Source organism: Thamnophis sirtalis, unplaced genomic scaffold (assembly GCF_051295495.1).
Source record: "Thamnophis sirtalis isolate CommonGarterSnake01/CBP01778 unplaced genomic scaffold, rThaSir2_p1.2 scaffold_14, whole genome shotgun sequence".
Lineage (NCBI taxonomy): Eukaryota > Metazoa > Chordata > Lepidosauria > Squamata > Natricidae > Thamnophis > Thamnophis sirtalis.
The window spans coordinates 4,995,569-5,019,963 of NW_028261394.1; the positions used below are offsets into that span (position 1 = coordinate 4,995,569).

The 24,395-nt window shown below is 45.6% G+C and overlaps 2 protein-coding genes across 2 annotated transcripts in view; both read left to right on the forward strand.

The window, feature by feature from the left end:
• The window catches only part of MYH16 (myosin heavy chain 16), a 55,029-nt gene extending 46,486 nt beyond the window's left edge, over positions 1-8,543 (forward strand). The window contains 8 exon segments of the mRNA XM_087728847.1: positions 130-266; positions 855-958; positions 1,666-1,858; positions 3,163-3,366; positions 4,359-4,484; positions 5,392-5,562; positions 6,808-7,008; positions 8,217-8,543. Of these exon segments, the coding sequence (XP_087584973.1) occupies positions 130-266; positions 855-958; positions 1,666-1,858; positions 3,163-3,366; positions 4,359-4,484; positions 5,392-5,562; positions 6,808-7,008; positions 8,217-8,420 (1,340 nt within the window). The 3' untranslated portion in view covers positions 8,421-8,543.
• A 3,429-nt stretch (positions 8,544-11,972) lies between these two features.
• On the forward strand, positions 11,973-24,164 carry ARPC1A (actin related protein 2/3 complex subunit 1A). Its single transcript, XM_087728653.1, has 10 exons — positions 11,973-12,127; positions 15,661-15,747; positions 16,763-16,867; positions 19,518-19,740; positions 20,518-20,625; positions 20,957-21,169; positions 22,037-22,112; positions 22,268-22,461; positions 23,230-23,320; positions 23,698-24,164. Exons 2-10 carry the CDS (start codon positions 15,684-15,686, stop codon positions 23,734-23,736), a joined length of 1,113 nt encoding a protein of 370 aa, XP_087584779.1. The 5' UTR covers positions 11,973-12,127; positions 15,661-15,683; the 3' UTR covers positions 23,737-24,164.
• Positions 24,165-24,395: the final 231 nt, after the last annotated feature.

A 24,395-nucleotide genomic window follows, 5' to 3' on the forward strand; every position in this document is an offset into this window, starting at 1 on the left:
CCATTGCTTCTTGTCTTGCCTTCTGGGGCTTTGGGAAATAAGTTAACCCTTCTCTTCTTTCGGAGCAGCCTCTGGCCAGCTTGAATAAATATCTGTACGTGCATCTTTTTGGTTTTTTTTTTCATTCAGAGGAAATCAAGGATCTCATTGACCAGTTGGGTGAGGGAGGTAGAAGTGTCCACGAACTGCAGAAGATAAAGAAGAAGTTGGAAATTGAAAAAGACGAGCTCCAGGTGGCCCTGGAGGAAGCTGAGTCTTCCCTGGAGGTACTGTTGAACGTGGAATCAGGGGCGGGCTGTGGGGGTCGCAGGGGTTCGGGAGAACCTCTAGGTAAGATTCTGTGCAGTTCGGAGAACCCCCTAATCCCACTCCTGGCTGGCCCCGCCCACCCTATCCCTCCCAGAAGTCCCCACACGATCCATTTTAGATGCAGGTAACTGCAGGGCATACACAGAGGCTTGGGGAGGGCGAAAAACTGGCCTACTGGAAGTTCAGAGGGCCTCCGGAGCCTGGAGAGGCCGTTTTCACCCTTCCGGAGGCTCACAAAAAACCTCCGGAGCCCGGGGAGGGCAAAAACGACCCTCCTCGCTGTGGTGCAAGAGGCCAACTAGGCCATGCCCACCCAGCAACCAGGTAGAGAGAACCCACTGCTGAAATTTTTGAAGCCCATCCCTAAACGCGGTAACATCTTCCATTGGTTTAGTCCTTCTGATTCTTGTCATCTACGCATCCTTGCCTCAAGGATTCGGACTCTCAAGGCAACGCGAAAGGTTTCCTCGCTGCGTGAAAAGAACCCTGGGGTCTCCGGCTTGGGGAAACTGAGGCCATGGTTCTCCCCCTCTGTTTGCTGACAGGTGGAAGAGAGCAAGCTGATTCGCATTCAACTGGAGCTGGCTCAAGTCAAGGCAGACATTGACAGGAGAATCCATGAGAAGGAGGAGGAATTTGAAGCCACAAGGTTTGAAACCTATTCTCTGTTCGGTTGTGAGATTCCCCTCCCATCATCCTCCAACCTATACAGCTGTTGTGGCGGGGCTGAAGCCATTCTGGCAGCGATCAGGTGCCTTTGAAGCTAGACAGCAGTGAGGCAGAAGAACAGCCTCCAAACAGCCTTCCCATTATCGCCATAATAATGGAGAGCCGAGGTGGCGCAGTGGTGAAATGCAGCACTGCAGGCTACTTCAGCTGACTGCAGTTCTGCAGTTCGGCTGTTCAAATCTCACCGGCTCAGGGTTGACTCAGCCTTCCATCCTTCCGAGGTGGGTAAAATGAGGACCCGGATTGTCGTTGGGGGCAATACGCTGACTCTGTAAACCGCTTAGAGAGGGCTGAAAGCCCTATGAAGCGGTATATAAGTCTAACTGCTATTGCTATTGCTATAATGGTGATGTGGGTTGGGGAGATGGAATTTGTGGGTCACTGCACCTGGCACTACATTATGAGGGAGGGGCTGCATTCCAGGGGACCAAAAGACAGCGAAGTTGGAAGGAAGATGCTCAAGTCAGTTCTTCCTTAGAAGTTCTCAAAGAATGTACATGCACTTTGCTTTAATTTGGCAAGATTCTGTCTGTAGGTGGGGAACAATAAAGGAAAATGCTTAGGAGAATCTCAGTGGGTCTTTCTTGGTTTTTGGAGCCCGGCCATGACTTTTGCTCACCTCTGTAGGAAGAATCACCAGCGTGCCATCGAATCTCTACAATCTAGCCTGGAACTGGAGGCCAAGGGGCGAGCAGAGGCCCTGCGGCTGAAAAAGAAGATGGAGACAGACCTGAATGAAATGGAGATCCAGCTGGACCATGCCAATAAGAACAACAGCGAGCTGGTTAAGACCTTGAAGAAACTCCAGCAACAGATCAAGGTGAAAGAAGTTACGGGAAAGGGGGTCCAGAAGAGAGCAGAGCAAAAACTATAACTCCTAAGTCGTCTTCTCCATATAGCATCTCCTTCTCCTGTTTTCCTCTCAACATCCATCCTGCGAGATAGGTTGACCTGACAGAACATCTGGTCCAGGGTCCCCTAGGAAGTTTCCGTGGGTGAAAGTAGACTAGAACCTCCTCCTCATCCAACTCTTCCACCACTCCACTTCACTGGCTCTTCTTGAGAAGGTTCCCAATGTTGGAACCTTCATCTTGAAGGAACCTGCTGAACGTGTAGCAAGGCCTTCAAAGCCAGAGGAAAAGTAAAGCTATCCTAAAAGGCTACAACCCAGAAGGAATCTCACTGAAGGCTTATTGTAGGACACGAATTAGCAAAACCGTAGCGTATATCCACAAGTAGGCTCTTACAAAATAAAGTCCTTGAGAACTTCACCTACCCGAGGTGGCGCAGTGGTTAGGGTGCAGTACTGCAGGCCACTTCAGCTGACTGTTATCTGCAGTTCAGCAGTTCTAATCTCACCGGCTCAAGGTTGACTCAGCCTTCCATCCTTCCGAGGTGGGTGAAATGAGGACCCAGACTGTGGGGGCGATATGCTGACTCTGTAACCCGCTTAGAGAGGGCTGAAAGCCCTATGAAGCGGTATATAAGTCTAACTGCTATTGCTATTGCTATTCTTTGCTAAACATGAGCTTGTTTTTAAGGCAAGTCCATCCTCTTCTCAAGTTCTTTGTCTACCTAGATACAGGTGGAAGTTTCAAAGCAGCAGGTAGATTTAAGATTTCAACCTGGACATATTTCTTGGGTCTCCACCCCGTTGATCAGGATTTATCTAGGGGTTGGGTTCAGCCAATTTGGAGCGGTTCATCGAACCAGTAGTTGCAAGGAGAGGCTGGCCCCGCCCCTCTCCTCCCAGGAGTCTCCACACGGCCCGTTTTAGATGGCAGGTAGGTGCAGAGCCTGCACAGAGGCTCTGGGAGGGTGAAAAACGGGCCTCCCGGAAGTTCCAGAAATCCAGAAATGGGCCCATTTCCAGCCTTCAGAGGGCCTCTGGAGGCCGTGGGAGGCCATTTTTGCCCTCCTTGAGGCTCAAGGAAAGCCTCCGGAGCCTGGGGAAGGCACAAATGCCCCCTTCGCCCCGCTGCCGTAGTGTAGGAGGCTGAGTAGGCCACGCCCATCATAGCCACACCCACCCAGCAATCGGGCAGAGAACCGGTTGCTAAACTTTTTGAATTCCACCCGATGGCTCAGACTAAGCACGGGCTTCTGACACTTTTCTGCCTCCAGGACATGCAGATGCAGATGGACGAAGACGCTCGCCAACACGAAGAGCTGAGGGAACAATACAATCTTCAGGAACGCCGGCTCAGCCTTCTCCAGACGGAGTTGGAAGAGGTGCGCATCGGCCTGGAGGGCAGCGAACGCTCACGGAAGCTCATCGAGCAAGAATTGGTGGATGTCTCCGAAAGGCACAACGAACTCAACGTTCATGTGAGTCAACCCCCTATGGCCTCCATCTCCTATGGGGAGGAAGGGACTGACCGTGGAAAACAGGCCATTGGCTCAGTTCTTTTTTCATTTAAACCAGTGTTTTTCAACCTGGACAACCTTCAGATTTGTGCAGATCTCTCTGGGGAATTCTGGGAGTTGAAGTCCACACATCTGAAAGTTGCCAAGGGTGAGAAATACTGATTTAAACAATCCTTTAGGGAACGGATAGGGTGACTCTGTGGCTAAGACAGTGAGCTTGTTGACCAGGAAGGTCGGCGTTTCGGCGGTTCAAATCCCTAGCGCCGCGTAATGGAGTGAGCTCCCATGACTTGTCCCAGCTTCTGCCAACCTAGCAGTTTGAAAGGATGTAAAAATGCAAGTAGAAAAATAGGAACCACCTTTGGTGGGAAGGTAACAGCGTTCCGTGCTCCTTCGGGGTTGAGTCATGCTGGCGACATGACCACAGAGACGTCTTCGGACAGCGCTGGCTCTTCAGCTTTGAAACAGAGATGAGCATTGTCCCCTAGAGTCAGGAACATATCTTGGGGAACAGAATTTAAACCTCATCTCGGGCAAGAAATAAGCCTATCATTTTTAACCATTATATTTTAATCTACACATTACACAAGTTTCCCAAACTTTGCCACACCTCAGTCACCCAATCTGACCTTGTGAGGAGATAATGAGGAACAAATCTCATCCGTCAACAGTTGATGTACCATCATCTTATCAGCTACTTAAGAGGTCTGGAACCCACCACTAGCTCCAACCTAAGTCCCAAAGCTTGGAAGAATAAAACTTTGGTCCCGTTCGACCAAATTGGATCCTTCGTCAAAACATAAATTAAGTTTTGACAGCGTTCCGGCTTTGCGTACGGAAACGTCGTCCCTCTTTCAGTGGCCGTCCATTCTGAAGGAGGGTTCGTGATCCATAGCTTGACCGCTCCCCTGGTTGAACAGGTCCTACTTTGTGGTCTCCTTTTCCTCCTGCAGAACCAGAGCTTGCTAGTGATCAAGCGCAAGTTGGAATCTGACCTCACGCGCATCAGCAACGAACACGAGGAACTCATCAGCGAATTCCGATCGGCGGATGAGAGGGCGAAGAAAGCTGTGGCGGATGTGAGTTTGTGGTTCTGGATCTGGAAGAAAATGTCATTGGTCTATATTCCTTTGAGTGACAGAGGCCTTTTATTTTTTTACTTTTTTATTATATATATAGTATGATATTTTTTAAATTTTATTTTATCTCATTTTATTAATTTTATTTTCCTTTTCAATTATTGTTTTCTTTTATTTTTCATTTTATTTACATTTTATTTTATTTTATTATTTTCTTTTCTTTTATTATTTACTTTGTTTCTCTTTTATTTATTTTTCACTCTTGTACCAAGTTTTTTATTTTTATTTTATTATTTATTTTCCTTTCTTATTTTATTTTATTAATTTTATTTCATTTTTCTTTTCCTTTTTTTCTTTTTTCTTTTTGTTTTCTTTTATTTTTCATTTTATTTATTTTTATTATATTTTCTTTTCTTCATTGTTTTATTTTTTATTTATTTTTCACTCCGCTTGTACCAAGTTTTTTTATTTTATTATTTCTTTTCTTTTCTTGTTTTACTTTCTTATTTTTATTTTATCTTTTATTTTATTAATTTTATTTATTTTTCTTTTCTTTTATTGTTTTCTTTTTTCTTTTTTTAAATTATTTTCTTTTATTACTTTTATTTGTTTTCTTTTATTTTTCATTTTATTTACATTTTATTTCATTTTCTTATTCACTTTTCTTATTTTTTGTTCCATTTTTTTCTTATTTTCTTTTGTTATTTTTTGTTCCATTTTTTTAAAATTATTTTATTATTTATTTTTTACCCCTCTTGTAACAACATGACATTTTTTCAAAGGTGTCCTCTGCCTCTGGGAACCTCTGGGCCTGCAAATCTTTCTCTCGGAAAATTGCAAAATTCAAATTATAACAATTTGGTGAAGTTCAGTCCCCCTTAATTCCCTTTCGCTTCATTCCCTCCAGGCCACCCGCATGGCTGAAGAACTGCGGCAGGAACAGGATCACTCCATGCATCTGGAGAAGATCAAGAAGAACTATGAGATCACCATCAAGGACCTGCAGGTCAAGATGGAAGAAGCTGAGCAACTGGCTTTGAAAGGTGGGAAAAGGACCATCATGAAGCTGGAGACCCGGGTAAGGACCTCTCCCCACCCCATCCAATTTCCAGTTCCTAACACTTCCCACATTCTTTGAGGCATCTGACCAGGGGTCATAGGACATAGAATCATAGGGTTGTCAGGAGGCCTTCTACTCAAACCCCTGGGTCAAGGCAGGAGATCTTATACCATCCCGGACAAGTGTTTTTTTTGGGGGGGAGATTGCAGTAGACTTTTCATGAATTGTAGTATTGGAAGGCACCTTGGAGGTTTAGTCCCACCCCTGCCCAAGGTAGGAGTTCTTACACAACTGGTTGTTCAATCTCTTCTTAAAAACTTCTAGGGTTGGAGCACACACAACATCTGAAGGCAAGTTATCCCACTGATTAATTGGTCTCACTGTCAGGAAATTTCTCCTTAGTTCTAGGTTGCTTCTCTCCTAGGTTTGTTTCCATCCATTGTTTCTTGTTTTGCCTTCAGGTGCTTTGGAGACTAGGCTGACCCACCCTCTTCTCTGTCCCTCAAATATTGGAAGATGCTGCCATGTACCCCTTAGCCCTTTCTCTTCTTTAGATTAGACATACCTAGATCCCTCAATCATCATATGCTTTAGTCTCCAATCATATGCTTTAGCCTCTAGAAAGCTGGCTGGGGAATTCTGGGAGTTGAAGTCCACCAGACTTCAAGTTGCCAAGGTTGGAGACCCCCCTGGTCTAGGAAAGGGACTCTATTGTCATGCAAGCTGGCTGGGGAATTCTAGGAGTTGAAGTCCACCAGGCTTCAAGTGGCCAAGGTTTGAGACCCCTGGTCTAGGAAAGGCACTCTATTGTCATGCAAGCTGGCTGGGGAATTCTGGGAGTTGAAGTCCGCTAGGCTTCAAGTGGCCAAGGTTGGAGACCCCCCTGGTCTAGGAAAGGCACTCTATTGTCATGCAAGCTGGCTGGGGAATTCTGGGAGTTGAAGTCCGCCAGGCTTCATGTTGCCAAGGTTGGAGACCCCCCTGGTCTAGGAAAGGCACTCTATTGTCATGCAAGCTGGCTGGGGAATTCTGGGAGTTGAAGTCCGCCAGGCTTCAAGTGGCCAAGGTTGGAGACCCCTGGTCTAGAATCTTTTCTTTGGATCATGGGGACCAGAATTGGATGCAGTATTCCAAGTGTGGTCTCACCAGTGTACTATAAAGCGGCACGATCGCTTCTTCTCACGGCCGTGCCCGTCTTACGACCTTCCCTTTCCCTCCCCTTGGAGGTAGATCTCCCAACCTTGGCCTCGGTTTCCTTTTCAGATCAAGGAACTGGACACCGAGCTGGACTCCGAACAAAAGCGCCACGTGGAGACGGTGAAGCTGCTGCACAAGAACGAGCGGCGTCTGAAGGAGCTGGTCTTCCAGACGGAGGAGGACCACAAGACCAACCAGCGCATGCAGGAACTGGTGGAAAAACTGCAGAACAAGCTGAAGATCTACAAGAGGCAGATTGAGGAGTCTGTATGTACTGTCACTAGTTATAGTATAGTTATATAGATAAAATTATTTTATCTATTATTTATCAGCACAAATACAACACAAATGTAACAAAAGGCAACAGTAAAAATATTGGGTTTCTGTCTGGATGGTCTCTTGTGACGAGCCGATAGACAGAATGGAAGCAGTAAACTTCCTCCCATATTTGGGCATACCAGGGGTTGTGACTCTAAATACATACCTATTTCCCTGGCTCAGCTGATAAGGAGGAGAACCTTGTGGCTTAATGGTTAACACATCTGCCTAAGATGCAATACAGCACAGGTTCCAATCCCAGTAAGGATATGGCTAGCGAATGAGAGCTAAATAGCTTGAAATAGATCTATACTAGTCTCCCTTTATTTATTTATCAGCACAAATACAACACAAATGTAACAAAAGGCAACAGTAAAAATATTGGGTTTCTGTCTGGATGGTCTCTTGTGATGAGCTGATAGACAGAGAATGGAAGCAGTAAACTTCCTCCCATATTTGGGCATACCAGGGGTTGTGACTCTAAATACATATAGATAAAATTATATATAGTTATGCTATAACTATACACATACACACATAGTATAGTTAAAGTTCAGTTATATAGTTATATAGTTTTAGTTCTATTTATATGTGTGTGTATAGTTTTACACACACACACACTATGATCAGGATTGATCGAGGGGTGGGATTCGGCTGGTTCAGGCTGTGCAGGAGAAATTCAGTTCACAATCCGCTGGCTCACTGGTGGCCGGTGATTGAAACACATAAGTGAAGGTCGCTCCCGTCACCTTGAGTCCAGAAGCAGCTCCATAGGTGGAAGGCGTAGACATTTTGGTGACGTACCGACGTTTAGTACCGTAAGGAGCCTCAGGGTAAAGGAGTCGAACGGTCTGCCAGTTTGAACTGAGGTAACAGAACGTGAAGCAACTGGCAGTTGGAACAGAGTCCTTTTCAGGTGGGGAGGGGGAGTAGAACTCCTTAGCATCAGAGCGTGTTAATTACTGTATAAGAAATACTAATGATCTGAGGGTCATTTAGAAAAATCCTTTCTTAGCGAGGACCTAGAAGGCAAGAGGAACATGCATACATACATATATGTATGTGTATATAAACATGCACACACATACACACAAATATGGCATTTATATAAATGTGTTTCATACATAAATAAAAACAAGCCCTTATCTCCATTGCAGGACGAGCAAGCAAACCAGAACTTGGCCAGGTACCGGAAAACAGTGCACGAGCTGGATGATGCTGAAGAGAGAGCAGGCATGGCGGAATCCGCCCTGAACAAACTCCGCACCAGGCACCGCCTCTCCACCGGCAAAGCCTTCACATCCGTGGAGATCATCCAGGTCTCCAAATCAGGCAGCTCCAAGTCAGTTGCCGAGGAATGAAACTCCCCTCTGGCCCTGCAGCCGGTAGGTATGGCATCGCTTAGCCATGGTGGCCCAGAAGGAAACTCTCCCCTCCCTTGACTGAGTGTATGCGTTAGGATACTCATGCAGAAATCCTGATTCCGGGGTTTAAATTAAATACTTTTAATGACTTTTAAATACTTTTAATGACTTTTGATGACTTTTAAATACTTTTAAGGACTTTTAAAGACTTTTAAAGACTTTTAAAGACTTTTAATGACTTTTAAAGACTTTTAAATACTTTTAATGACTTTTAAAGACTTTTAATGGATTACATGGCTGTGAAAAACACGTGAAAGGCTATTTTAATGACCACTTGCAGGAGCACTGATCTAGACTGAAGCCCAACCTTCCCGTTGAGCTCGCTTTTGTCTTGTGCCTTTGGTTGGTCACCAACCTTGGCGCCTTCTTCTCTTCTGCTTTTCTCTCTCTTTGCTCTGGCTTGCCCCAGCTGAATCGCCATTCCTTTCTAGTCTGACAGGCTAAGCATCTCAGATGGCTGCAGCGTGGGAAAATTGCTCACCACCGTAGGGAGGACTGGAGCAGCCCAAAACATTTAAAAGGCACTTGCAAGGAAGTACGAGAAGGAGAGTGGACGGGAAGAAGAGCTTCTTGGCCCTTTAGGGGGAAGAAAAGGGATCCGCTAACCATCCATCCAAGCGTCCAATTTTCTTCATCAAGAAGGTGATGGACCATGGACAAGTTCTCAAAGAGTCAAGGCATCTGTTCTGAATGCAGTCTGTTGCGTTTTCATGTCAAGGACGGAAAACGTTAGGAGGTCCAGTTTGGGTTGTCTCTTGTAAATGCTACCCTACTTGGAGCAATCTTCATATTTAGTCTGAATAAAGCTTAATCCTTTGGGAAAAAAAGAGATTTGATGGAGTTATTTGCTTTCCTGTTGTTAGGTAAGCTCCCCGTTGGGAGAGTGAGTACATTCAGCGAAGCGTTGTGAGAGTTGTGTTAGAGAACACACAAACCAGCATACAGAGACACTGCAGTTTCAGTAGGCTTTTACTTTCATGGAAATAGAGGTATCAGAGTCCATCAAACAGTCGAAATCATACACGGATAATTCAGTCAGTCATCAATGTCTTTCAGTTAAGGGATAATCCAAATAACATAGTCCAGTATCATATAATCAGTTCGGCATTCAATGTTTGATAACAGTTGTAAAACTTACAATAGCTCACGACACTTTCTAACAGCCAGCTTCCAAAACACTCAGATCAGATCAGCCCAGCATCTAACGAACAGTCATTCTGGCTCCCTCTTATGGCCAATTGAGGAAAACAGCAACCAATCACATTTTACAGTATGATTTAAAGAAACAGGTACAGCATTGTTACGTGATTTATATATTGCCAACCCAACCATTAGATTACATTCCTAACACCCGTGATCCCTTCCCTTCCTTTAAAAACAACTGGCAACCTGTCCTCACACTTACCACTGCAGCCCCCACATGGTCCCATGATCGAAAGTTGAGCACTTAGCAACTACCATGTATTTGTGATGGTGGCAATATCCTGGGGGGTGGGTGTGGTGTCATGTGATCACGGCTTTCTCAGCTGGCTTCCAAAAAGCTATTGTTTCCCTGAAAATAAGACCTCCCTGGATAATAAGCCCAATTGGGGGGGGGGTTTGATTGCATGCTCTAAAATAAGCCCTCCCCGAAAATATTGCAACATAGCAGCAGCCATGAGGTGATCACGCTCGCTGCCTCCTGCACCTCAAAAATAATAAATCCACCCCGAAAATTAAAGCAAGCGCTTATTTCAGGAGTCAAAAGAAAATAAGACCCGGTCTTATTTTGGGGAAAACACGGTAAGTCAACAGGACAAGCCAGATTTGCTTAAATGGGTTCATTTGCTTAACAACCGAAGGACGAGATGGCGGCTCACTTAATAACGGCTTCACTCAGTGATGGAAGATCCGGTCCCAATTGTGAGTCATACTGTGCAGCTAGGGAGAACACATGGGGTGGTGGTGTTTGAGAACCAACGACTCACGTTTCCCCAACAGCAAAATACTTTTGGAATGATAGGAAAAGGGAAAGGTTCCCCTCACACATATGTACTAGTCGTTCTCAACTCTAGGGGGGCGGTGCTCATCTCCATTTCAAAGCCGAAGAGCCAGCGCTGTCCGAAGATGTCTCTGTGGTCATGTGGCCAGCATGAACATCATTTATGTTCTACAAATAAGAAAGTGAAGTTATTTTTCTGGGCGAGATCCTTTATTTCCAAGGAAAGCTTGCAAGGGATGGCATTTCCTCACGCTCAGCGTCTTCTTTGGAAACATTTAGGCAAGAAAAACCAAATGCACAGGGGCAATAGAGGTGGTACCCTGCTCAACAGTAGTAACTGTAAGAGGGATATTGGGAGTCCTAGTGGACAAACGCTTAAATACGAGCTGTGCAGCAGCTGCCAAAAAAGCCAACACAGTTCTAGGCTGCATAAACAGAGGGATAGAATCGAGATAAAGGGTTAATACCACTTTACAAGGCCCTGGGAAGGCCACACTTGGAATACTGCATCCAGTTTTGGTCGCCACGATGTAGAAAAGATGTGGAGACTCTAGAAAGAGGGCAGAGAAGAGCAACCAAGATGATTAGGGGATTGGAGGCTAAAACATATGAAGAATGGTTGCAGGAACTGGGTAGGTCTAGTTTAATGCAAAGAAGGACTAGGGGAGACACGATAGCAGTCTTCCAATATCTCAGGGGTTGCCATAAAGGAGAGGGAGTCAAACTATTCTCCAAAGCACCTGAGGGTAGAACAAGAAGCAATGGGTGGAAACTAATCAAGGAGAGAAGCAACTTAGAACTGAGGAGAAATTTCCTGACAGTTAGAACAATTAATCGGTGGAACAGAAGTTGCCTCCAGAAGTTGTGAATGCTCCAACACTGGACGTTTTTAAGAAGATGTTGGATAGCCATTTGTCTGAAATGGTGTAAGTTTTCCTGCCTAGGCAGGGGGTTGGACTAGAAGACCTCCAAGATCCCTTCCAGCTCTGTTATTCTATTCTAACAGAAAGTGGGCTGCATTTCAACTTGTGGCCCCTTCCCCAAAATTGCAAACAGCAGGAAACCCGTTGGGAAAAACAACATAAATCTACAGGGTGCCACAAATGATACCCTGCACCCATGCGTTTATCTGCGTGGGGAGAAACAACCCAGCCCCTTCTGCAAATATTGCTCCTGTGCCCGAGATTAGTTCACAAAAAAACTTTTATCTCGCTTTAATTTAATCTCGAGAAACTCTGCGACGGGACTATTCCCACGCCCTGGTCTCCACCCCACCCGCGCAGGCGCACTACATCACCCCGTCTTGCCTCCCCCCCCACGTACCCAACACAACCTGTTTCCTCGCGCAAGCGCAGTCAGGGGGGAACGCCTCCCTTCCGGAACGCAGCCCTCCCGCGCGCAGGCGCAAGGAGCTCTGCCCGCCCAGTGCGGAGAGGAGGCGTGGCGGGAGAAGAGGTCAGAGGGCGAGGCCTTCGGTCCCACCGCGCAGGCGCGCTATAGCAGCGAGGAGGGGGAGGTTGCGCAGGCGCAGTGGCCCTTGTCCCAGAGCCGGGCCCTGCTTGGCGACCGCGCCTTCCTGTCGTTGCCGTCGGTCGCTTCTCGAGGAGCGGAGCCGCGTTGACTGACCAGAGTCCGCGAGCCCCGCTTCCCTCAGGCCCGGGAGGTGAGTGAAGGCCGGGGAGGCAAAGGGGTGGGGAGAGGTCTTCCTTAACGGAAGGGGGGGCGCGAACCCCTTTAGAGAGAATAAATGTATGTCAAACCCTCCTCAAAATGCTATATTTTCATGGAAATGGGACCAAAATGGTGCTCTTGGCTTTTAATAACGATGAGATGGGGAGCTACAGGCGGTCCTCGACTTACAACGGATCATTTAGTGACTGAAGTTACAACAGCACTGAAAAAAAGGATTTGGGACCATTTTTCACGCTTAACGACCGTTTTCACGCTTAACGACCGTTTTTCACGCTTAACGACCGTTTTTCACGCTGAATCCCCTCCCACGGTCACGGGATGTCTATTCGGATATTTGACAACTGACTCGTATTTACGACGGTCGTAGCATCCTGGCGCACCCCCCCCGACTGACCTCATGATGAGCCGAGTTAACGGGGAAGCCGCGTTCGCTTAACAACCGTGTGACTCGTTTAGCGACCTGCAGGGATTCCCCGAACAAGGATAGGGCGAGGAAAGTGTTAACACGGGGCGAAACTCCCTGCACAAATTTCTCCCTGAAACAACAGCGGTGGGGTCGTAAGTCGAGGATCCCCTGCTCACATTCTATAAATGCTCTAAAAGCGGGAGTTTTAAAAAAAAATAAAAATAAATCCGTGCAAATAAATAAATAAACCTTTTGTGGATCGCTCTCTCTCCCCTTTCGATCATGAAGCGGCGCCTTCAATCCTGATTTTCAGATCCACGGAAATAGGAGGGTGGATGTCTCAATACATTGGAAAAGCTCTAGTAAGGCGGTGTGTATGTTGGTGGTGTATTATATTAATTACAATAAAGCCGCCTGGGAAAAACCAAGGGAAAAAAAAATCACCCAAACCGTTAAAAAAGCAAAAGTTAGAATATTTTGGATATGGGATGCGACACCCGAGGGGGAAAAAAAATACAGCGTCCTTCACGTAATCCTCCAAGGAAAGACTGAAGACCAAGGAAGTCCAGGCAGAAGAAGAAGAAGAACATCATTATGGCTTCAAAATCTTAAGGGTCCAGTTTGGACAAAACTCAACGGGACTTTTTCGAGCGACTGTTGATAAAAATGGGATCGCCAACGTGATTGCCAACATCCGATGACGGATTTGGCACAAGAAGAAGAAGAAGAATTACTAATTGTGATGATAGGGTGTAGGAGAGGCCATCCATCTGTCAAGAGAAGTCCCAGCCCACGGAAGCTGAATTTTGTAAATAAAACCAACAATGCAATCCTGTTTTGCAAAAGGGCTCAGCCAGAAAAGGACCCTCCTGTAGTATTCTTGCCTTTCTCTTATCTAGAAAGTAGGCCAGCAAAATATTTGCGGCTTTCTTTTTTATGATGGGCGCGAAGGTGAATTTCATTTTACTCCACTTTGTAGCAGAAAAATACAGAGTTATGGGGAAAGAATGGACTTTTTTCAATCAACTGGTCTCTATCCCTGAAGGCTAAAGAGTTAAAAGATAGAAATAGAGAGATCTATCTACACAGATAGAAATGCATCTAGGGGGGGGGGGGAGGTGGGGTGTTTGGGGTGAGGGGGGATATATACTATGTGTTAGATTTCAATGTAATGCGATTTCACATGTATACTGTTTCTCTTTAATTTCTCGGTAAAAATAGGACAAGTTGAGTACATCGACATATAGTAGAAATACACCAAGGGGGGGAGGAGGAGTGGGATAGAAGGAAGAGGGGTAGAGAGGGCGGGAGAGAGGGTGGGAGGGAAGGTGAGAAGGAAGGGAGGGAGTGGACTGGGAGAGAGGAGTGGTAGAGGGGGAGGGGAAGTAGGGTAGAGGGGAATGATGGAGGGAAGAAAGAAAGTTGGAGGGGGGAGGAAGAAAGAGGTGTATGGAGAGTGGAAGAGGTATATTGGGTTTCTATTTTGGGGGGTATTGTTGACAAGAGGAATTGCTGTGATTATTGTTTAATGTTGTATGGCCCCCGGCTATGCACAGTATATATGTGACTGTATGAAAATGGAAAATAAAAGAATACAGTGTTGAAAAAAAAAAAGAAAGAAATGCATCTCTCTTTTGATCTGAAGGACGAATAGAATAGAATTATTTAAAGGATTTTGTCTTTGGTGCATATGTTCTCAGTGTACATAAGGAGAATAACGTGCCTTCATCAAGAATAAAAAGACACAACGCTTAGTGATAGTTAAGGTTAGTAATAAGCTATCAAATCGTACTAGTAAGCAAATAAAACAATATAAATTGAAAGATACAAGCAACACGGTTATAGTCATAAGTGGGGAGAGATAGATACCAGGAAGGAAGAGAAGAATAATAGTAATATAGTCTTAGTAAATAGTTCGATAGTGTTGTGAGGATTGAGTTGTTAAGCCGAGGGATGGCTTTCGAGGAAAAAAAAAATCTCCTCTCTAATTGAAATGGAAATAAATGTAAAGTATGCAGAGGCTACTGAATAAAATCCATTTTCTAGCCTTGGGTAATCCTTTGAACCATAAACGAATCCAAAGGGCACGGTCTGTGCAGCTTCCTGTCTGAGAAAGCAGAGAGGCTGGGTCAGTTTAGTAGAGTCATTAGATGGCAACCTGTTTTATCGTAACTCTGCCCTGATTATGGGCTCATTCCAGCGTATGAGAGTCATTGATTTGATGTATATATGAAGAGGATTCTGTTTGCTTACATTTCCAGCTCTATATCACCTGGGTGGGCTGATTGGGGCTCTGCCAGCCAGTTTACGGTTTACGGTTTATTAGGATTTGTATGCCGCCCACTCTCGAGAGACTCAGGGCGGCTTACAGATAAAAGCAGGAAGGGGGAACATATAAAATTCTCTTTCTCGAAAGGGAAAGGCAGAGGAAGAATGGGAGGGAATGTAAGAGTAGGAAAGAGGGGAGGAATGGGAAGAAGAGGGGAAGGGTAAAGGGGAGGAAGGGGAAGGAGAGAAGGGAAAGGAGAGGAGGAAGGAAGGAAGGAGAGAAGAAAGAGAAGAAAGGGGGGTAGGAAGGAGGGAGGGAAGCAAGGAGGGAAGGAAGGAGAGAAGAAAGGAGGGAAGGAAGGAGAGAAGGAGAGAAGAAAGGAGGGAAGGAAGGAGGGAATGTAGGAGAGAAGGAAGGGGGGAAGGAAGGAGGAAAGGAAGGGGGAAAGGAAGGAGAGAAGGAGAAAAGAAAGGAGGGAAGGAAGGAGAGAAGGAGGGAAGGGGAAGGAGGGAGGGAAGGAAGGGGAGTAGGACCGTTGTAAGATAAGATGGATCTATGGGATGTTAAAAAAGCAATTTTCAAGTATATTGTCAACAGTAGGAAAAATTGTCATATAATTGTGAATGTATATATGAAATTGATTAAAAAAAAATTTCTCTTTCTCTGCTTTTGTGAGTCTGATCTTGGGAAGGCGGAGTGCTCCTTTCTTCCTCAACCCAAATTTAAAGAAGCCACTTGAATACATTTGATGGTTGCAGCTCCTCTCCCCATTACGTTTACGGTTTGGCATGTAAACAACTGGCTGATGGTTGGTTTATCTTCCGTTTAGACTTTCAAGATCCTCCTGCCAGAATGTCGCTACACCAGTTCTTACTTGAGCCAATCACCTGCCACGCCTGGAACCGAGACCGAACCCGTGAGTGTCATCCATGAGGGTTTGCTTTTTAAACTGTGATTTCAATAAACATTTACTTGATACTCTGCTGAAAACCCAGAGCTGCTAGTAACTAAGGTTCGAGGGCAGTGGTATCAAACTCAACGCCAGGGGGGCAGATCTAGGCCGTCCTGGGCATCAAGCTGGCCACACCCACCCCACCATGCCCCTCCCCTCCCCCGAGGTCAGACACAACCCTGATGCGGCCCACAATGAAGTCGAGTTTGACACCCCTGTTCTAGGTAGAAGAGGATATTTGTGGAGGTGAGCCGTGACGTCCTTGGTGCTGTGTGAGCATGGGGCTTTCTGGCAGGCGTTTCATTACCAAGCTAGGCAACAAAATCAGTGCACAGCCCTGGTGATGTTACTCACCACAGTTTGGTAATGAAATGTTTGCAAGAAGGCCACCAAGCTCAGACAGCACCAGGGACCCCACAGCTGAGTTGCTGTTTGAGCTTTTTTCGTGAGGGACGGTTTGCAAAAGAGAGTTGGGAAGATGTGTAGGCGGGGAAAGACAGAAGGCTGTTTAACCTCCTCGCCCTCTGCTCCTTTCCTCTTGACACGCCTCGAGTTCTTTGTTGCACGCTTCTGGTGTAAAAGACAGGCCCGAAAAGTGTGCAAAAGGTGGAAAGCTTCCCCTTCTACCTTTCACAGCTACACATTTTTCACTGGTTGAAGTTTATTCGCCAGTGTAATCCAGTTTTTCCCTTGTGGCAATTCTTTTCACCAAGACATCTTCTGTTGAGTTGAACTTTAGCATCAGCTTCTGTTTAACATCTTTGGCTTCTCACTGTTGTGTTTTCTTTTCATTTTATATTCATTTCTATGCACCTTATGCAGTCTCTCCATTTGGGAAAAATTACTTTTAAGAAAAGGATGAATGAATAATGTTTTCTAAACCTCTCTCTCCCTCTCTCTCTCTCTCTCTCTCCCTCCCTCCCCCTCTCTTTCTCCCTCTCTGTTTTTGTTAACGCAAATCCAATGATTCTCTTGGCAGAGATTGCCATTAGCCCGAACAACCACGAAGTTCACATTTACAAGAAGAATGGGAACCAGTGGGTGAAAGCTCATGAACTGAAGGAACACAACGGACACATCACCGGTAAGAGCCGCATCAGCTCATGCAGCTTCTGTCTTGGGCGGGTGTGTGTGTGTGTGTGTGTGAGAGAGAGAGAGAGAGAGAGAGAGAATCCTACACAACCTGCACAATTTTGAAGAAGATAACCTCTGATTTCCTGCGAGAGTAAAATGCCTCTTTTAAGCATTCCCTTCCTTTGGATGGAATTCATTCTGGCGTGCCTTGTTCCTTCACATTTCAAACCAAGCCAAATCCGGCGAAACAACTGGCCGCTGTGATACAATTGTATAATAATAGCAACAACTATAATAATAATAATAATAATAATAATAATAATAACAACAACAATAACAACTATGAATATGAAAAAATCACAAAATACCAAGACTATAATAATAATAATAATAATAATAACAACAACAACAACAACAACAACAGAACAAAGCACTGCATGGTCAATTTCTGGAAAAAATAAAAGATAAAGTGGACAGTGAACAAACTTGGTTATGGTTAAAAACAGGTACATTAAAGAAAGAAACAGAGTCACTAATCCTGGCTGCGCAAGAACAAGCTATCCGCACAAATGCCATTAAGGCCAAAATCGAAAAATCCTCTGATGATGCCAAATGCAGACTTTGCAAAGAAGCTGATGAAACTGTTGATCACATACTCAGCTGCTGTAAAAAAATCGCGCAGACTGATTATAAATTGCGGCACAATTCAGTAGCGCAAATGATCCATTGGAATTTGTGCAAAAATTATAATATTAAAACAGCAACAAACTGGTGGGAACATCAGCCTGAAAAAGTCACCGAAAATCAGATGGTCAAGATCTTGTGGGATTTCCGTATACAAACCGACAAAATACTGGCGCATAATACAACCAGACATCACACTGGTTGAGAAAAATAAGGTCACAATCATAGACATCGCAATACCAGGTGATAGCAGGGTCGCCGAGAAGGAACATGAAAAAATCGCAAGATACCAGGACTTAAAAATCGAAATTCGACGACTATGGCACAAACCAGCAGTGGTAATTCCAGTGGTAATTGGCACACTGGGTGCTATTCCAAAAGCACTGGAATTACATTTAAAACAGTTAAAAATTGACAAAATCACCATCAGTCAAATGCAAAAAGCCGCACTGCTTGGATCTGCACGCATATTACGAAAATACGTTACGACGTCCTAGGCCCCTGGGTGGGGCCCGACTAGTAACCAATGCCAAATCCGGCGAAACAACTGGCCGCTGTGATACAATTGTATAACAATAATAACAATAATAATAATAATAATAATAATAACAACAACAACAACAGCAACAATAACTATGAATATGAAAAAAATCACGAAATACCAAGACTTAAAAATCGAAATTCAACGATTATGGCACAAACCAGCAGTGGTAATTCCAGTGGTAATTGGCACACTGGGTGCTATTCCAAAAGCACTGGAATCACATTTAAAACAGTTAAAAATTGACAAAATCACCATCAGTCAAATGCAAAAAGCCGCACTGCTTGGATCTGCACGCATATTACGAAAATACGTTACGACGTCCTAGGCCCCTGGGTGGTGGGGCCCGACTAGTAACCAATGCCAAATCCGGCGAAACAACTGGCTTCTGTGATACAATTTTGTTGTTGATAATAATAATAATAATAATAACAACAACAACAACAACAAATCCCCATCCAATTTTTCCATTGGGGAACGTATCCATTGCTGGGCTGATACATATCATTGGCATATGACTAATCCAACATTTATGGCCCATTTCACTGAGAAACGTTCGTCTTTTTCTTGCTCTTCCGAATTCCTGGTTAAACCACTTTAGGAATTAAAGAGGAGGTGTAGGGTGTACGCTTGTGTAAACGCATACGACACCTGATGTAAGAGAAATCTCGGAGGCTAAGAAAGAAAACTTGGGAAGACTTTGAAACATGGCCAAGGAGAAGCAGATGGGCGTCTCAGTCTTGTCTGGGAAAAGAGATAGAACGAATGAATTCACACATAAAACGACAGCTTTCAGTTCAGTTTTGTTCTGAAGATTCTGCATTCCCGTTCCCTCTCTCTTGGCATTCCACCCCATGAACGAAGCTCCATGGGAACCTCGTTTCCTTGGTTCTCTCTGACGATTAGGGACTTGACATCTTTAACAAATTGATGTTCGGCGCAGTAAATAGCAAAAGTAGACCAATCTTAAGATGCCGCTGCGAAAGATTAAAACCCTAAAACAGTGTTTCTCAAGTTTCAGGTGCGTGGACTTCCAACTCCCAGAATTCCCCCCAGCCAGCTGGCTGGGGGGAATTCTGGGAGTTGAAGTCCCCGCACCTGAAATTTGCCAAGAGCCGAGGTGGCGCAGTGGTTAAATGCAGCACTGCAGGCTACTTCAGCTGACTGCAGTTCTGCAGTTCGGCTGTTCAAATCTCACCGGCTCAGGGTTGACTCAGCCTTCCATCCTTCCGAGGTGGGTAAAATGAGGACCCGGATTGTTGTTGGGGGCGATATGCTGACTCTGTAAACCGCTTAGAGAGGGCTGAAACCCCTTTGAAGCGGTATATAAGTCTAACTGCTATTGCTATTGCCAAGCTTGAGAAGCACAGTAATGATCTCAGAACGGTGGCCTTCAAAAGCTGAGCCATTAACGAGCCCTTTCTCTCCATCACAGGCATCGACTGGGCCCCCAAGAGCGACCGCATCGTGACCTGCGGGGCTGATCGCAACGCTTACGTCTGGAGCCAGAAGGACGGAGTTTGGAAGCCGACTTTGGTCATCCTCCGGATCAACCGAGCAGCCACCTTTGTGAAATGGTCCCCTCTGGAGAACAAATTTGCGGTCGGAAGTGGCGCTCGCCTCATCTCCGTCTGCTATTTCGAATCTGAAAACGACTGGTGAGTGAGCGGGCTCATCTCTCGCAACGCTCGTCCTCCCACCGGCCTGGCAGCAAACTGGGTAATAGGGTTCCTGGCAGTGAATTCACTGCCAAGCTGCCTCGCGCGCTTTTACGTGACTTGAAAGAAAAGAAAACTCGTCCAGGAGTTTGTGCCTACGTTCCCAGAAAGATTAGCCAGTTATCAGCTGCCTTCAGAGTCAGACATCAGTGAGGCAGAAGAGCAGCTGGAGCCTGTTCCCAGTGTGTGCATGCACAGAGTTGTCAGATGAAGGGAACAGCTAAAGAACAGGGGTCGACTTGGGAGTAAGGCCACAGGTGGAGGATGAATGGCCCCTCCCAGAGGAAATAAAAGAGGAGCGAAAGGGGAGGGGAGTTTGCAGGAGACAGTTAGTTTGCTTCATTGGTTCATGACTCTTCGAGACTCCTTGTCAAGTTCTGCAGAGATTAGTCTGGCAGCTCTCCAAGCCAGATAAGGTCTGTGACCGTAAATCCTCCCTGGAAAGACTTTGCTGGATGTGAAGGAGCAGAATTCACGGTCAATTAATAAAAGGGTTTTTTTGTTGGGACCAGGAGTTTGCTTCCTGCTCTTGGGAAGCCTCGGTCAGAACAGGGGAAAACTTTATGGACATGGGAACCAACTAGATTGGTATCATGAGGTCAGTTGTAGTGTTCAGACCCATTTTGCGACCCACAGGGATTTGAATGGCATCTTTAGTGCACATTCAGCACCGTAGCTTAAAGAGAGTGATGCGAGATGTCCTTTTCTGTTTCCTAGGTGGGTGAGCAAGCACATCAAGAAGCCCATTCGTTCCACCGTCCTTAGTCTAGATTGGCACCCGAATAACGTCCTGCTGGCAGCTGGATCCTGTGATTTTAAATGCAGGTGAGAACGCTCATAGCTTTTATGAAATGGTATTCCGGTATTTGAGGGGCTGTTCCAAAGAAGAAGGAGTCAAGCTATTCTCCAAAGCACCAGAAGGCTTCGTTTTACAACAATGTCACTGAATTGTTACGGGCCAAAAAACAAATATCCAACCTATAATTGCCAGGGTGCCAAAATTGAGCTTATGATCGAGACTTCCCTGGTAACTTGGCGGTGACAAATGAAGCAAATAACTATATCCGCCATCTAACGTGTGTATAACATTTTAGATTTGCGATTTCACGTTTTGTACCGTGTTTCCCTCTCAAGGACAAACTTTCGCTTCCCGCAGGGTGTTTTCAGCCTACATTAAGGAAGTGGACGAGAAGCCGGCCAGCACGCCTTGGGGCTCCAAAATGCCCTTCGGGCAGCTGATGGCTGAATTCGGAGGCACCGGCAGTGGCGGTTGGGTCCACAGCGTCAGTTTCTCGGCTAGCGGGAACCGCCTCGCCTGGGTCAGCCACGATAGCACCGTATCCGTTGCAGATGCCTCGAAAAACATGATGTAAGTAGCTGCGGCAAGGGGGCAGGGCAGGGCTTCTCCGAATGGCTTCCGGTGCGGTGGGTCCGGCTGTTTCGCCTGCCCACGAAGAGGGTCCCCCAATTCTAAAGACGGAATCCATTTAGCCTCAGGCCTCCAGCTTATGAAAAAGGGGATGGTGACTCATTGGCTACGACGCTGTCAATCAGAAAAGGTCGGCAGTTCGGCGGCTCGAATCCCTAGCGCCACCTAACGGAGTGAGCTCCCGTGACTTGTCCCAGCTTCTGCCAACCTAGCAGTTCGAAAGCAGGTTAAAAAACGCAAGTAGAAAAATAGGGACCACCTTTGGTGGGAATGGAACAGCGTTCCGTGCGCCTTCGGCGTTGAGTCATGCCGGCCACATGACCACGGAGACGTCTTTGGACAGCGCTAGCTCTTCGGCTTTGAAACGGAGATGAGCACCGCCCCCTAGAGTCGGGAACGGCTAGCACATACGTGCGAGGGGAACTTTTACTTTTATCTAGCTTACATTGCAGACAATAGCAATCATATTTAGGCTTCTATATGGCCCCGTAGTTCTTTACAGCTCTCTTTGGGTGATTTACAACATTAGGATAATTGCCCCTAACAATCTGGGTCCTCCTTTTACCAACCTCGGAAGGATGGAAGGCTGAGTCTACCTTGAGCCCCGTCAGGCTCGATCTCCAGGCTGTGGGCAGAGTTTGCCCCCAATCCTTCACTTTAACCCCTGTGCCACCAGGGCTCAGGAATTGAGATGTGGCTTCTTAGTTTGCGATTGACCTAATGGAGAAGGCGGATCGTTTTACGCGGTGCAAACAATGGACGCGATCCCGTTGCGATGCTACATTCTTAACCGTTCTTGTTTTTTAGGCTCTCCCAGCTGAAAACCGAGTTTCTCCCCTTGCTGAGCGTGTCCTTCGTCTCGGAGAACAGCGTGGTGGCTGCTGTGAGTGTCTTTGCTTAGTTTTGGAAGCTTTTGAGAGCTGGGGAATTCTGGGAGGAGTCGTCCATCCTCCCCCCCCCCCGCCCCCAGGCGTCTTCCAGCGGTCAGGCTCGAGAAAGGCCGATCCAAAGCCCCGATGCGCTGTTTCCTTCTCCCAGGGCCACGATTGCTGCCCGATGCTTTTCAACTGTGACGACCGCGGAGCGCTCAACTTTGTCTCCAAGCTTGACATTCCTAAGCAGAGCATTCAGCGCAACGTTTCGGCCATGGAGCGTTTCCGCAACATGGACAAGAGAGCCACCACGGAAGACCGCCACGCTACACTGGATACGCTGCACCAGAATAGCATTACGTGAGTTACCATTGGGTACATGTGCCATCACCGCCATAAGTGGTTTACAAATCACATAATAAAACAGTACCAAAACGTGACTCGAAGCATAGTTCAAAAAATACAATTAAAACAAGTGTACAATTTCTTCAGAGTCTAATGCCGGTTTCTTCATCCTCCTCCTCCTCCTCCCTCCTCCTCCTCCTCTTGCAATCAAGTGTCTATTTTTTTAAAATTATTTTCCCCTTCTACAACACCTTACAGTCATTATATCAACATTATGTCATCATACCTGTACATGTATATATTATTTCGCTTCTATGTTTACACATCTTTATATACAGTTATCTATCTATCTATATCATCCGTCTGTCCACCCACCCACCTACGCATCCCTATCTATCTATCTATCTATCTATCTATCTATCTATCTATCTATCTCTATAGTTTTTCAGCTTAATTAATTTTATTCTTGTTTTGCAGCCATTTTTACCAAATGTTCCAAATTTCATAATATTCCGACTCTTCTTTATCTTTTAATTTTAGTGTTCACTTGTCCATCTCTGCACAATCCAAAAATTTTTGTATCACTAATTCGTCCGAGGGGGTATTATTATTGTTTTCAGCATTGGGCAAATGCTATTCTAGCTGTAGTTAGCAGATGTGTTAATATGTACTTAATTTTCTTTGTATATTTCCCTTTGATTATTCCCAGCAGAAAGATTTCGGGTTTGTATTTTATCTGTTCTCCTGTAATTTCTTGCACCCATTTCCATTTTTTTTGTCTAGTCAAGTGTCTATTTATGAAGTGGACAAGCAAGATTGTCGCAAGTTTTGCACCACTGGCATTGACGGAGCCATGACCATCTGGGACTTCAAGGTACGTTTGACACACACACGCACACACACGGCTTCTCTTTGATGGATTATACCAGCCAACCTTATCGTTGACGTAATGTTTGCCAGCTCCTCTGTTAATTGTGTAGGAGGAGGAGGAGGAGAGAGGGTGGGGCCAAGAGAGGAATTAGCCTAGAATCTGGACGCTCCCACGAAAATGAGCTAAACCCGCTTCAGTGGGGCGAAAACTCAATAGATGCTTCGCTCAGCAACACAAACTCTAGAGTTTGCTGGTGGTCGTAAAGTTGAGGACCATCTGTATGGCCTCCTAGATTTCCGTAGAGCTGTGGTTGGCTTCGGTTGTCACGGTGAATTAACCTGCTTCTTTACTTCTTTTCTTCCCCCCCCCCACCCCTCTAGACTTTGGAGTCCTCCATTCAGGGTCTACAGATAATGTAGAACGGATTCTTGGTTCTCTAGCAAGACAGCCTCTTCTGAAGCCTGCACAGACTTGAAAAGACAGGGTGAAGATGGATCACACTTTTGTTTTGTTTTGTTTTCTAAAGCACTGAAAAAAACGACGACTTGGTGAAATATTTCCACCTCCCCCCCCCTCATTTTCCCTTCCCTTCCCCTTTGGTGATATATATATTGATCTGCCAATCACCTGTGATCGTAGTATATATTTTGGGTTTCTGGGTTCGTTGTTGTTTTTTTAATTGTCCTTGGATGTTGTTGTTGTTTTTTTTTATCCCCTCCTTTCACCAAAGCTGCTCCTTAAAATAAAGTTTATTGCAGGAAGTATGGAACACTAACTTAAACCCGGGGGAGTTCTTTGTTCAGCTTGTCTGCTAGAAAATAATTAAAATTAAAACAAAAGAAAAAAAGCATCTTGTTGCATCTCGCTTCTTTCGGCCAAGTCAGGCGGGGGAATTCGCTGGAGAAAACGATTAAATTTGGAAGAGTTCGCCAGTGCACACGAGTATGAGGAATAAACAGGGTGAATTAGAAATTCGAGTAAATGAGGGCAGATACGACATGGTTGCCATTACAGAAACTTGGTGGCGTGAAACCCACAAATGGAACATGCAGCTAAAAGGATTTAAATCGTTTAAATT